A 15,526-nucleotide genomic window follows, 5' to 3' on the forward strand; every position below is an offset into this window, starting at 1 on the left:
GAAGTGTAGGAGTAGTAGACAAAGGATGTAGTTTGTCGTATAATCATATCAGAATGGGGAAGAGTGAAGGAGCAAAGGAGAGGACATTCACGTAGTTTTCGTGGACATCCCACGAAGGTACCTTTACTTGTGAATTTCCGCACACTTCTGAATAGACTTATCATGATGACGTCATGGAATAGGTCTTAGACGTGTTCCACCAAGTGAAATCTCTGTCTCCCCACTTAGTTTCTCTAAGGTTTCTAGATCATTAAGTTCTATGCAAATCTGTAATTTTTCATACATCTCAATGTAACAAACATTTTCTCTATAATTCATTATGTCATTAAATGCAGTTGTATGGAGTTGTCTTCTGATATCTTCATTTGTGCCAGCCGTGTCGTATTATACCCAGAACTCTCCTTACGAATCCCATCTCGAATGTGTATCTTGTTTCTTCTTTTTCTTTGTCGTCTTGGCGTCGTCTGGCGTATTACAGTGCCTGCTTGATTACTGTTTTGCAGAATTTCATAATTGTTTCAGTGCTTACTTTTTTTAAATTTCTGACGATACGCCACGTACTTGATACCTCCAAAATTTGTTTTTACGTCTCAGATTTAGAAAATAGGAGACCTCACAAACTGAAGTTAATAAAATGCGGGTACGAATTTTGATCGAACTGGTTCCTTGACAGGGAATGCCATTGCGTTTGTTTTCGCTCTAGAAAAAGTGAGGTCTTAATCTTTTGCAATAACGGAGAATTTCTGCGCTACGTCTGGAGCCTTTATTTCATTTTGCGTAGGAGGGTCTGACGATGGTGCCCAGAGTTAGCGATTAAAATATCGAAATAAAATTTTATAAAAATAAGAAATAATGGAAAAACTGGAGGCTACAGAGTTAGTCAACAGACACATAAAATTGTCAAGCTTACTCAATGGTTCTTGGGATCTTGCCATTCTGTCTGTATCGGAAGAATCGTTTGGCCTTCGATTTGATTTCAAAGCATGTCTAATCAGGTTTTTCGAATAATAATTTGTCATATATTGATACAATGACAGAAAAAAGTCACAACATCAAGAAGGAGCTGCGCTACATAAACGAAAGTCGGTAATCGTGTTTGTGCATCTGAAGGATGATGTCTGTTCAGATTTAACCCCAGTCGCACAAGAGTGGCGCTAGTAGCGCCACTATGAGTATGCAAATCAGGTTTGCTTTAAATACACGTTGTGGCGGTCGTGAACGTTAGTTATGTTGGGCACGGTGAGTTGACGTTTGTCAAGAATACCTCTAAAGCGACAAAGACACGGTTATCAACACTCCGCTGAGTTTGAACGAGGTCTTGTATTAGACCTACGAGAAGCTGGATGTTCCTTCTGCGATATTCCAGAAAGACTTGGCCAAGAATGTAGCCACTGTACATGATTGCTGGCAGCTATGGTCACCAGAATGTACAGTCGAAAGAAGACCAGGCTACCAGCTCCGGATCTACGATATTTCGGAATCGGGGCAAGAACTTGATAGTGGCGTCCTCCACCCCCGTCTGGCGTTTGAGACAGGACGTCAAAATTAAAACAAAAAATTTTCAAAAATATGTTCATTTTGTAGCGCACACTTTCCTGAATAGTTTGCTGTATGAAACATACATGTTCGAGGAAACTTAAGTTACTTGGCCTTGAGTGTACCCAAATTGCAGTGCCACGCATCTTCTCACAGCATTTTTCCATCGCATGTCACTGTATTTCGCTCTGTGGAATTCAAACGTGGATATTTTGTAATGGAAACCATCAAACCTACATTCAGTACAGTGGAAATTAAAATGTGCTGTGGGGCCTCTCCTTCTCCCAGTCGGCCGGTTTCACACCCTCCCCCCTTTAAAAAAACTCACAGTAAATAATGGGTGGAATTATTTGTGACCGGGAGAATAAGAACTCTTCAGGGAATTTGCTGCCTATTAGCCAATAACTCTTCCTTTTGTGTGACAAAAAATTAAATATAGGAAACAAAACCTGTAAAGACAAGAGACAAGTTATATTAAGTTTTCGTACAATGCTTTTTCCGCGTTATTCCGAGACTAGAACTTAAGCTGCTATTAACAAGGGACAGTACAACAAGTGTAGCGATCTGGCAAAAATTTTCCCTCAAAATTTTATTTTCTTGGATACACCGAGAAGATAATGTAATGTTTCGCACATGTTATTCCTGCTAGTCGTTTATTTCCACTCTGGTGGTCTGAATCTATGAATTTCGCTAATGATTATTACAACGCCGATCATTCGCACACTCGATCAACTACATAAACAAACACCGATTGGCATTCACTTGTTCGGGTTGATTCGGCTGCGGGAAATTTGTTTATTTCTAGATGCAACGTGGATTTCCGTGGCAGAGACATCACCTACATTATGCACGCATCAGATATCATCTTACGATTCGCTCAAATTGGCTCAGATGGCTCTGAGCACTATGGGACTTAACATCTGTGGTCATCAGTCCCCTAGAACTTAGAACTACTTAAACCTAACTAACCTAAGGATATCACACACATCCATGACCGAAGCAGGATTCGAACCTGCGACCGTAGCGGTCATGCGGTTCCAGATTGAAGCGCCTAGAACCGCGCGGCCACATCGGCCAGCTATGATTCGCTCAGAAGTCAACTTAGAACGTGTTCAAAAGTGTTCAAAAACCAACAGAGATGCGTTTGAAAATAATATGAGTAGTCGATTGATCAATGCTGGATGCTAGGCGCTTTGTTAAACAATGTTTTTTTTTCCTTCAAGAATATGAATTTGCCCCCCCCCCCTCAAATTGCCGCCTGGGTCAGATACCTCTGTTTGCCCCCCCCTCCTTCCCCTCCAACCGAGCGAGGTGGCGCAGTGGTTAGACACTGGACTCGCATTCGGGAGGACGACGGTTCAATCCCGCGTCCGGCCATCCTGATTTAGGTTTTCCGTGATTTCCCTAAATCACTCCAGGCAAATGCCGGGATGGTTCCTCTGAAAGGGCACGGCCGAATTCCTTCCCCATCCTTCCCTAATCCGATGGGACCGATGACCTCGCTGTCTGGTCTCCTTCCCCGAAACCAACCAACCAACCAACCTTCCCCTCCCCACACCTCCCCACCCCTCCGCCTCCCTAGACCCGGCGGGCTCCTGACGCCCACGTGGCGCTACCGAGAGGGAAGACTGATGTGTTCGGTGTATGGCTCCGGCACGTCATAATGCATTTGCAGCACCAATTTCAGCACCAGCTGACACCATAATGAGACAACGAACTGTTACAAAACCGTTTCTTTAAGGACAGCTCAGACCCAGACGCCTCGTAGCGTGCATTCCACTGACCCTAAGTAAGTGGTGTTAAACGAAGGCTCATTGAAGGGCAGGGCGGAGGTCTTTTGTGTTTCCTTATGAAAGCTGGCTCTGCCTCAATGGCAGTGATGGCCGTGTGTTGGTTAGAATCAGGTTGGTCGAGGACCCGCAACCAACCTGTTCGCGTGCTGGACCCCTGGACCTACACCTCTAGTTATGGTCTGGGGCGTGATTTCTTATGACAGCAGGAGCACTGTCGTGGTTATCCCACGCACCCTGGTTGCAAATTCGTACGTCAGTCTGGTGATTCGACCTGTTGTGCTGCCACTCATAAACAGCATCCCAGGGGGTGCTTTCCAACAGGATAACGCTCGTCCCTAAACCGCTGTTGTAACCCTGCATGCTCAACAATGTCTTGACGTGTTGCCTTGACCTACTCAGTGCCCAGATCTGCCTCCAGTCGAGCACATATGAGACATCGTCGGACAACAACTCTAGCTTCAGCCTCAAAGAACTTTAACTGCACCTATACTTACAAAGTGCAACAGGCACGGAACTCCATCCCACGAACTCGCACCCGGTGCCTGTACACCACAATGCATGCACGTTTGTATACATGCGTTCAGCACTCTGGCGGTTACACCGATTATTAATGCACCAGGATTTCACATTTACAACGGCTATCTCGTGCTTACATTAACCTCTGACCCGGCAGTGCTAATCACTTAAATATGTTACCTAGACAAATGTACTCCGTAAATTTTATTACTCTACATTATTTTCTGATGTTGCGATTTTTTCCATCAGCTTATTCTTTATGCTTATGGTGTCATTGTTGATTTTTGTACCAAATTTAATATGGACTCTTGGGTAGCTGTAGTACCTTTTTGCTCTCATTGAATTGAAAGATTATTTATTTGCCTTTCACTTGTATTGATTTCCCCACAGATACTTTCTTGAAATTCGCATGATAAGCTAGCAGAGTTTTCGCCTCTAATGGCTCTCGGTTGTTAACTTGATACCTCACCCATACAAACGTCTTATAATTTTCGTGTGTCAACTTTGAAAGAAATCTCTTCCTCTGAATTAATAATCAGATGTACAAAGTTGTTGAGGTTTTCGTGTTCACTTCTTGCCGTATTGCCTGTTGGCTTCCGTCTCGGGCTCTTCGGTGAACTTTTGTTTAACAGCTTTCCTAACGTTTCACAGTGCCGAGTGGCTGGCAATGTCAAAGGTCAACCCTCCATTGCTGATGGCAGGCTGGAGATTATAATGTACCTGTCTAGCCAGCGTCTGAGGGCTTTTACCTGACGTAATCAACGCTGTATTTCTCTCCATGCTACCTGCGGTAGCGTCCGCGTGAACAGACGTATAGAAAATATTGTATATGTGAAATAACTTTTGGATTGAAATTATTAAATAAATGAGTGAAATATCATTTGATCTTCTGACTTTGTGTTTCCGTGTAAAAGAACGATCATTAGTCCTTCATATCAATTCTTACTAAACAGATACTGAAATAAGTTACTACTTTCACTGATGATGCATGATTCTCTTTATACACGTGGCTGTGCCGACATAAATATTAGATAACGTTAATTTTTTAAATGTCTATCTCCCACAGCGTTGTTATATGCGGACTGTCACAATCATAAGTACATAGGATATCGTTCTTCAACGTAGGAAATTAAAAATAATGTTAAGTGTATTCGTTTCACATCTAACTACCAAATGAATTACAAAATGTCTTTTTCACGTTGTTTTTTTTTAGTGACTTCTTTCCGTTGGTGCTGTAGTGATAAAATTTTTATATAAATGCCTGTCTTCCTGACCTAACAGACAATGAAATAGGCGTGTAATATTAAGGCAGGACAATGGCTGAAAGCGTGTCATTCGCTCGGAAGCCTGCGCCAAAAGGAAGGTGAAGACAGAGGACGAACAATCTGAACATCGAGTAAAACCGTACGAGGAACGAAATCCTAGGAGCGACCAGCTAAAAAGTGTCTTTCTCTCCTCTACAGTTCAAAGATGTTTTTCTGGACGGTAATAAAATCAGTATCCCATAAAAATAATTAATGGTACTGTTCTGATATTAAACTGCAACGGAAGTTTGCTGCAACACGGGAATATAGGATCCATTTACTTCGAGGCTTTATTTTTTGTTGTTGAAACTATGTTCATGTTTGTGAAATTTTATGACTTCTTTGAACAAGCGGGCGTGGTAGCTCTTCTCGACAGCGAGAGCCTGCTTGTTGGCGAAGTTCAAAAATGGTTCAAATGGCTCTGAGCACTGTGGGACTCAACTGCTGAGGTCATTAGTCCCCTAGAACTTAGAACTAGTTAAACCTAACTAACCTAAGGACATCACACACATCCATGCCCGAGGCAGGATTCGAACCTGCGACCGTAGCGGTCTCGCGGTTCCAGACTGCAGCGTTGGCGAAGTTCATGTGGTTCTTCTTACACAGCGAGTGCTCCGCCACGCCCGATTTCTCCAGCTGTCCCAACATGCAGTATCGTTTGTTCGGTAAACTTGGTGTCGATGGATCGTCCAGTCATTTCAAAATAGACTTTTCCACGTATACATGGTAGACGGTATATTTTCGACGTTTCGAGTGGATATCTTTTGTCCTTTGCTAGTGTGACACCTCCTTTGATCTTCTTAATCGGTTTCTAAAATAGTCTTTAGGCCGTATTTGCGAAGCATACAGCCGATTCTGCTCATCACCCTGGGGTTGTATGTCGTTAGACTGTACCCGACATGTCACTTTGCCGAGTGTTAGATTTCGTGACACTTCTTATGCACCGGATTGAGTACCCCTTGCTCCTCAGAACGCATTCCAGGTGTTGCATATCGCACCAGAGATATAGCGTCTCACATATTCGTCTTGCACGAGTTACAAGCGCATTAATCATTCCTATTTTTTTGCTCGAGTGATGATTTGAAAGTTTGTGCAAGTATCGGTCTGTGTGTGCGGTTGTCAGTAGATGCTATCGCTCAGGTTTTCCACCATTCCTGGTAACCAACGCAACTAGGAGGGATAGCTGTTAGTTCTTTTGCACCTCCGCAGTGAGTTTTTATGTTGGAGCGGAAGCTGTTCATATGTCGTTAGAAGGAACCGAGATGAAACTTCTTGACAGATTAAAACTGTGTGCCGGACCGAGACTCGAACTTGGGACCTTTGCCTTTCGCGGGCAAGTGCTCTACCAACTGAACTACTCCAGCACAACTCACGTCCGTCCTCACAGCTTTAATTCCGCCAGTACCTCGTCTCGTACCTTCCAAACTTCACAGAAGCTCTTCTACGAACCTTGCAGAACTAGTACTCCTGGAAGAAAGGATACTGCGGAGACATATACTTAAATGGATATGTCTGTTCTTTCGGACATGTCCGAAAGAACAGACACACACACACATGATATGCTGCCGCCTAGAGTGAAATTAGAATTATATTAACACTTCCAGCTGCTGATGGGCGTTGATACATATCAACTGGGACAGGTGAAAATGTGTGCCCCGACCGTGATTCGAACCCGGGATCTCCTGCTTACATGGCAGACGCTCTATCCATCTGAGCTACGGAGGGCACAGAGGATAGCGCGACTGCCGGGACTATCTCGCGCACGCCTCCCGCGAGACCCACATTCTTAACTTGTATGTCCACACACTACATTCGTAGTGTCCCACCCCCAACACACTCATTACTCGTGGAAGACATTCTTCCCAAGTCCCGTAAGAGTTCGGGGAATGTGTGTGCATCCGCACAGGGTATTGCCAGAACTATATACTTATATGGATATGTCTCCGCAATATCCTTTCTCCCAGGAGTGCTAGTTCTGCTAGTTTCGCAGGAGACATTCTGTGAAGCTTGGAAGGTAGGAGAGGAGGTACTGGCGAAATTAAAGATGCGAGGACGGGGCGTGAGTCGTGCTTGGTTAGCTCAGATGGTAGAGCACTTGCCTGCGAAAGGCAAAGGTCCCGAGTTCGAATCTTCGTCCGGTACACAGTTCTAATCTGCCAGGAAGTTTCATATCACTGCACGCTCCGCTGCAGAGTGAAAATTTCATTGTGGAAGCACCGTGTTTGATTGTGGTAACCATATTGGACTGTATATTAGGTAATAAATTATGGGGATAAGGTTTCTAAATAAACACACTTATCTGTCTCCAAACAACTGGATAACAGCCGGCCATTTATACGTAAGGCAATTGTCCTCCATGGGAAGGGGTAAGGAGAGCTATAAATCATCATCGTCCCTCATGACGCAAGTGTAGATAGGGTGAAAACTGTGTCTGAATTGACTCAGTCACATTATTGACGATTCTGTAGTTTCATGTTTTTCATATATACAATTCGTTACCAGAGGGAGAAAGCTATAGAGAAAATCCTGCAACAAACTGAGTTATTCATGCTGCACCTTTGGATTTGTAGCCCGGCACTTTACTTTTTCTTGTTGTTATTTTAAGGCCACGATAGTTGCCTTTTTTGTCCATCCTTTAGCTCATCACGAAACCTCTTCTGGTACTCTTTACCATTATATTAAATACAAATTTTATGTTTGTTTTCTACATGCTGAATTCCAGTGAAGGTCGAAATTGGCTCCCCTTCAAAAATTTGAATTGAAAATGTTCTTCCTGAGATAACAAAAATTTTTGAGACTGATACAGCAAAAAATTTTCTTGTGCTGTCTTCGGACAGTATATGTTGAGCAAACTAAAGTGGCTTATTCTCATTAGCCAGATTTCCGTTGTATGCGTAAAACTAATAAAAGTAAAGTTGGACCAGTATGAATGCTAAAAAAAAGGAAAAAATACTCTGAATGGTAAACTTCGGACAAGTAGTTATGCGAAATGTAATTTGGTGAACATATATGAAGTTATATTGTGGGTAATATCAAATGTAGAGAAAAGAAGCGCTTCTTGTAGCTTAACGTGAATCTCGTCTGGAGCTACAAGTGTTTCCCTCGAGGTTAAACTATTGTAGAGTAGGATGCTTGGCAGTAAGTATATCATTTTACACATGTCTGGGCTTACGCGATAGACGTCATGTGCAAAGGTGGGCATAATAATGAGATGCGATAGTGAGTCTATAAATATCGTTTTCATTCATAGAGCTATCACTTTTAGTGATATTACTACTTTTTTGCATCTGATGGACAAATATTTTCAAATGCGGGAAGTACGCGCCCATTAACTGTATCCAGAATCTGAATTGGGAGCAGACGATAGGAAGTAGCTGTTGGAAAAAGCCTTTGCAGTTTGTTGGACTGGTAAACGACGGCAATGCTTGTGTGAAACGTTTTCTAATTTATATTTGTAAACATAGAAATTGCACGTTCTGTGTCGAACTAACGCTACTGTTTCGTTTTCAGACTGTGTCCATTTCCATGCTGCTGCGGTACTCCCACCACCAGATATTTGTTTTCATAGGTGAGTACAGAACTACGTTTGATTTTATACTTCAGCAGTAGTTTGTTTGATTATGACATACATATTTTAAAATAAAATAAAACCTTGCTATGTATCTCCGTGCTTTCAAAGAGAAAAATAGTTGGTTAAAGGAAAGCTAAAATCAGTGACGACTCATGTTTTACTGGGGTACATTTTTTTTTTTTTTTGTTCCCGGGGTGCTTGTATGCTTAGGCCCATCTCCGTCCATTATCTTGATCAAAATATCAGTATATCTGGCATTCGTAAATTAGTTCATCGGCTTTTTTCAAATACTGCTTGATCATAGGTCTACGTTCTCCTCATCTTTCTACAGTTACTGCAACATCTGCATATTGCACTTTAATTCAGTGCAGGTTATTTAAACTGATCGATGAAACCCTATTATTTTGGTCAAAGTTGTTCGAACCCAGTTACTAAGTTAGGTTTACATTTCTTTTTACTTCATTGTATCTAATGCATGTCAATTATGTGTAAAAACTTAACATGGTGTCAGGAAGAAGCGCAACGCGATCCGCCATTACTTACTGCATACCGTTTATTAATAGCCTTTATCACAAATACACTATGTGATCAAAAGTATCAGGACACCCCCAAAAACATACGGTTTTCGTACTAGGTGCATTGTGTTGCCACCTAGTGCCAGGTACTCCATATCAGCGGCTTCAGTAGTCAATAGACATCGTGAGAGAGCAGAATGGGGTGCGTCGCGGAACTCACGGACATCGAACGTAGTCAGGTGATGGGTGTCACTTTTGCCATACGTCTGTACGCGAGATTTCAACATTCCTAATCATCCCCAGGTCCACTGTTTCCGATGTGATAGTGAAGTGGAAACGTACAGCACAAAACATACAGGCCGACCTCGTCTGTTGACTGACGGAGAGCGTCGACCGTTGAAGAGGGTCGTAATGTGTAATAGGTTGACATCTATCCAGACCGTCACACAGGAATTCCAAACTGCATCAGGATCCACAGCAAGTGCTATGACAGCTAGGCGAGAGGTGAGAAACTTGGATTTCATGGTCGAGCTGCTGCTCATAAACCACACATCACGCCGGTAAATGCCAGACGACGCCTCGCTTGGTGTAAGGAGAGTAAACATTGGACGATTGAATAGTGAAAAACGTTGTGTGGAGTGACGAATCACGGTACACAATGTGGCGGTCCGATGGCAGGGTGCGGGTATGGCGAATGCCTGGTGAATATCAGCTGCCAGCATGTGTAATATGGTGTGGTCATGTTTTTCATGGAGGGAGCTTGCACCCCTTGTTGTTTTGCGTGGCACTATCACAGCAAAGGCCTACATTGATGTTTTAAGCACATTCTTGCATTCCACTGTTGAAGAGCAATTGGAGGTGGCGATTGCATCTTTTAACACGATCGACCACCTGTTCGTAATGCACGGCCTTCGGCGGTGTGGTTACACGACGATAACATCCCTGAAATGGACTGGCCTGCACAGAGTCCTAACCTGAATCCTACAGAACACCTTTGGGATGTTTTGGAACGCCGACTTCGTGCCAGGCCTCACCGACTGACATAGATACCTCTCCTCAGTGCAGAACTCCGTGAAGAAAGGGCTGCCATTCCTCAGGAAACCTTCCAGCACCTTATTGAACGTATTCCTGCGAGAGTGGAAGCTGTCATCAAGGCTAAGGGTTAACCAGCACCATATTGAATTCCAGCGTTACCGTTGGAGGGCGCCACGAACTTGTAAGTCATTTTCAGCCAGGTGTCCGGAAACTTTTGATCACATAGTGTATACAGTCAGTGACCGGTAGCCAAACTGATTCTTAACTGCTGGCTTGCGTTCAAAGTTCATATTTTTGAATATTGAATCTCCGTGGCATACTAACACTGTGCTGGGACTTGAACCTGGGAACTTTGCCTTCACGAACAATTGCTCTGCTGACTGAGCTGCCCAGGCAAGACGATTACTTATGTACATACCGCTATCAGAGAATCATCTGATGCAGTCTGTGAAACAACACAAACAGGAGACTTGCGTAATGTGAGTGTCCTGACTGACTGGAGACTGTTTTCGTAATGGGACTAGAGCTTGGAGAGTATGAGATGGATTCAGTGACACTGTTCACTGAAAGTGCTGTTATATGTAGGGAAGTATCGTCGTTGGATGGTCGTAAAGAACTGCATGAAGACTTGGACAAAATTTCCACTTGGTATAATGAATGACAGTTCTCATTAAATGTGAATAAATGTAAGCTAAAGCCTATAAAATCTGGTTTACAGCGGAGCAAAGAAAGCGAACAAGCAGCTGCGAAGGAGAAATTCTCTACGGTGTAACTGACAGGCGAGTACCAGCGAACAGCGATTGGTCGTGTTCCGTTCTCATTCGCTGGTGCTCTCTCGTGTTCTGCTGGTTGTCGGTCTTTCATCAAACCTTCTAAGGAAGTTTGCACTCTTCCCGATTCAGCGCTAACAGCACGGAGAGCATTCGTATGATGCTTTGCGCACGAACTGTTTCTTCTGGTTTCTTCTGTTGATACGAGATGCATGAGGGCTGGAGTGGGCTGAACAAAATGTAATCGTGCTGATACGAGATTCACTCGTCGATATCGTCGGTGCTTAAGGGTCCAAGAGATCCACAAAGCAAGTACAGAAGTAAGAGAAATCTGATTGGAAGAAAATTGTTGAGACACTCAAAGGCGTAACTGGGGACATGAGAAAGGCGATAAATACCATAAGATGGGAACGGAACTCAAGCTTTGCATTTCGTTTTATTAAAAAGAAACGTCACAACAAATTTCCGTGAAAGTAAACGACAACGATTCCGTACCTATCACGCCGATTAAAACTGGAAATGAGTAAGTGACCTGATCATTTGCGTTGTTTGCATTAATGCTGGCAGGTGATAACTGTCATTTTAGAGGTTTCTAGTGTAACAACTAAGTAGATAAAAATAGTTTTCCAGCGATCACACTCTTTTCCCCCTAGCAAAGTATACAGCGTATTTTTCAAGTAGTCTGTGTGACAGATTGTATGTATATTTCACATTTCGTTTATCAGACTTTATTCAAGTTACCTCCTTTGTACATAGCTCAGCAAAATCGTTGAAGTGCTTCGTATACGTCACAGTAAAGGTTTTGGCATATTGCAGCTGTTGAAATGCAGAACAGTTGCAAACCTAAATGTCTGAGGTTGCTAATAATCAGAGTGTAAATGTTAGCCCTTTTTCAGGTTATGTCGGTAATTAGCGTTTCCCTTTCAAATTTCCTCCTCGATTGTGATGTATAGCGATCGAAACGCGTGAACTGAAATATGTACGTAATGATAAGAAAAGCTGGAACTGCAGTTCAGTGTTGAGGGCACTGCCTCCACACATTTCACGCTTGCGTGTACAAATTCAGACACACACATTCTCCTTTCCCTACGACGTTCCACTTCCTTAATCAAAATCAGCGCGCTCGCCATGAAAGTAAACCTATCTGAATATCAGAGTTTGGCATCGTTGTTATAACTAGTGTTGCTATCGAGTGACATGCTAAGCTTGACCTCTCGTGTTCTCTTTCGTTCCCTCCAGTGCAAACGGGTAAAACCGAATGACCGTGAACTCTGGCGAATTGTTTTCGAATACTCGTTCGCTTCTGTCAATAACTACGATGCAAGCGAAACTAAAGAACGAGAAAGAACGGTATCGAATCTGATTCCATGATTAGTGCAGAACGTCTTGAAGACGTCAGACAGTATAAACTGCAGCGGTTGTATAGGGCTTCGTAGTAGGTACGGTACACTTTAATGTGTTATAGCGTCCGAACTAATTAAGATATACACACTATGTTTGTCATATGTGAAACACTATCTCTCAAAGTCTTGATGCCATTCAGTCAATTTCGACATGTGCCCGTTTGGTGGCACGGACAACATCCAGTCTGTGTTCAAGCGCTGTGTCCTTGACATACTCCAATAGAAAGAAGTCCATCGGTGTAAAGGCAGGAGATATAGGTGGTCAGGGAAGTGGGCCACCCGTGTCAATCCAGCGATCTGGAAACACCCGGTCTAGAACATGTCGCACGGTCTGAGCCCAATGTCGCGGTGCACTGTCTGGTTGGGAAACGGCTGTTTCTTGGCGGTCAGCCAGGAGCGGTAACGCAGACAACTCCTGCATATGAAGGTAATTGTTAGAATTAAATGTTTTTTTTTTTCCTTGTGAAAAAGGGCGTCACAAAGGGATCAACGATCAAGCACCACCATACATTCACTTGTGGTAGGTTATTCAGAAAAATTGCCATCCTTCTCTGGACGGTGAAGAACGTCCACAGCGAACTGCTTACGTTGTGGCTTGTCGTCTAGCTTCAATGCCTACAACAGTTGCAGTCTGTACAGACATGCGTGCCCGTAAGAACGTTGCATCGTACTTCTTAACAACACAGGCACTTAATATCGTACTTATCCGCCGATTCCAGGCAGCAACTTTCAATTACAATGCCCCCATCTGTACGGGAATTACATAACTTTTACGGGTGCAGATTGTGGCGCATGGAGGACAACATACGTAAGTTTGTGTATGGCCGTCAGTCGTGCACGGATAGCCAAAAAGACTAGGGCGACCGCTCGCCTAATAGGCGAAACGCAGGTTCAAACCCCGGTCACGAGGCACCCCCGCCATCCCACCCCCACACAAACACGAACACACAAACTCACTGTTCAATATAAATAAAAATCGCTGCAATTATAGTTTCTCCTCCCAATCTCAACTCCGACTACCAGTGTTGCTCTGTCGACCTACTGAAGTACCTGGCAATCTGCATGGCTTTCATGTATTTTGTCGGCGATCTTGAACGGCGAATATCTTTGGAACTGTTCACAGAGTATTTAAAGATGTGACCTCCTACCTCATTGGTGGAAAATGAAATGACAATTCCAAGAAGACATTAGGTCAGGGGAATAAATTTCAAGATCAGCAATTTCGTAGTAACCCATTTATTTAATTCAAGTTTCCACGTCACAGGTTGCAGTATGTGCAAGAAGAAAAGTGAAATAGTGATACTTTAAAAACCTATGTAGTCGCCTCGATTTTGAATGGCAGGCATGCGGACCTGCATGCATCTCGTCATATGGGTGCCGATGTAATTTTTAGGGTTCTGTACCTCAATCGGTAAAAACGAAACCTTTATGAATCAGTTTGTTGTCTGTCTGTCCGATTGTTAAAAACTCTTTTTGTCAGGTACAGGTAGACGCATCAAGTTGAAATTTATGCCACCTAGTAAGGTCTACTTTCCCTTTGTGGTGTAAAGAAATGTAAGCTTCTAAGTCAAAGTAGTGAAAAAAATACAGTCATTTATGTCACATATGTTGATACAGTCACTCACCAAAACCAGCAGGGTACTTCTCTTTGTCCTAGACTTATGAAATGTGGCAGGAAGCAAGTACAAGTAAATAAAAAATATGGAAATAGTTGATCTATAATTATATCACACAGAAATATTGTCGTTTGTTATTAGATTTCAGGCTTAAAATTAAAACTTTCTCGCAAGTCTTGGGGTTCCCGGGATCGCCAACAACAGGGAAATGTCGCCGAGATTCTCGATTCCAGGGATTAATCAGTTGTCTGCACACATAGTTAAGTTTGAACTGAATCGTCAGAGCTTGAGTCGCAACTGGCTAGTCCTTTGTGTGTGTGTGTGTGTGGGGGGGGGGGGGGGGGGGTTACTCGCCTGTTACATTTGGGGAGTCAAATCAGCAAAGATTAATGTTGGTACTGGGTGACGTTGGGTTTGCCGTCCGGCACGTGCTCAGTGGGACAAAGGTCTGGTGACGTCTCAGGCCAAGGCAATTTGTCGACACTAAGGAAACACCACCTTGCGAGCACATCCGGTTCAGTCGCCTGTCTGATGAAAAAATTTGCTGCCAAGATGCTTGGAACAGTGACGAGAGAACTCCTGCTGGCATAGGAAATCCCTTCCCAGACCATAGTTTTTTGATATATATGGGTCCAGTGTTTCTTCGTTGCAGACAGCCTGATTACAAACGCTTATTTGGCGTCCTTCTTACCATCATACGATCATAAATGGTATCAAGACAAAAACTATTCTCATCTGATCTCCGTTCTAGTTTGACAAAACTGAAGTCCAGAGAAAGAAACATTAAGTGATTTTAAACGTAGTTTAATATAGTTTTCCAGGGGTTTCACCACCAGATCCAGGACCGACCGAGCTGTCGCAATGGTTAGCACGCTGGACTCGCATTCTGGACGACGACAGTTCAAAATCACGTCCGGTCATCCAGCTTAAGGTTTTCTGTGATTTCCCTAAATCGCTTCAGGTAAATGCCAGGATGGTTCCTTTGAAAGGGCACGGCCGACTTCCTTCCCCATCCTTCCCCAATCCGGTGGAACCGATGACCTCGCTGTTCAGTTCCCTCCTCCCACATCGACCAACCAAGCAACCAGATCCTGGAAAAGTGTGGGATGGTGACAGATTTCGATGCAGTGGATGCCTTAAACTGGGATAACTGCCCTTTATTACAGGAATTGGAGTCTCACCAGAGGCACAAAGTCACCCCACTCTTTTTTTACCGCATTACGGCACTTGAATACTCTCACCCTCATCAACAATCTGCCTCCATGCATATGTTTTCTGAAGTTCTCTTCTACCCTCTGATGTCTTTCTCCACAAGGTTATCCGACACATTGTCCGTCCGCCTGTATTTTGATCGTCCTATCCTTCCGTGGGAATAGGGTTTTCCTTTCATTTTTCTTTTTGACGTTCCCTCACCAGCCACACGCCTCCATATGTATTAACCAATATAGTCTTCGTGGTGTGATATAT

At 43.4% G+C, this 15,526-nt stretch overlaps 1 protein-coding gene across 4 annotated transcripts in view; it reads left to right on the forward strand.

Moving 5' to 3' along the window:
* The window catches only part of LOC124616689 (membralin), a 495,400-nt gene that overhangs the window by 178,282 nt on the left and 301,592 nt on the right, over window positions 1-15,526 (forward strand). For all 4 annotated transcript variants that reach the window (XM_047145027.1, XM_047145025.1, XM_047145024.1 and 1 more), the window contains one exon: window positions 8,660-8,717. In XM_047145027.1, coding sequence (XP_047000983.1) covers window positions 8,660-8,717 — 58 coding nt within the window. The remainder of the gene's footprint in view (window positions 1-8,659; window positions 8,718-15,526) is intronic.

This window comes from Schistocerca americana, chromosome 5 (genome assembly GCF_021461395.2).
Source record: "Schistocerca americana isolate TAMUIC-IGC-003095 chromosome 5, iqSchAmer2.1, whole genome shotgun sequence".
NCBI lineage: Eukaryota > Metazoa > Arthropoda > Insecta > Orthoptera > Acrididae > Schistocerca > Schistocerca americana.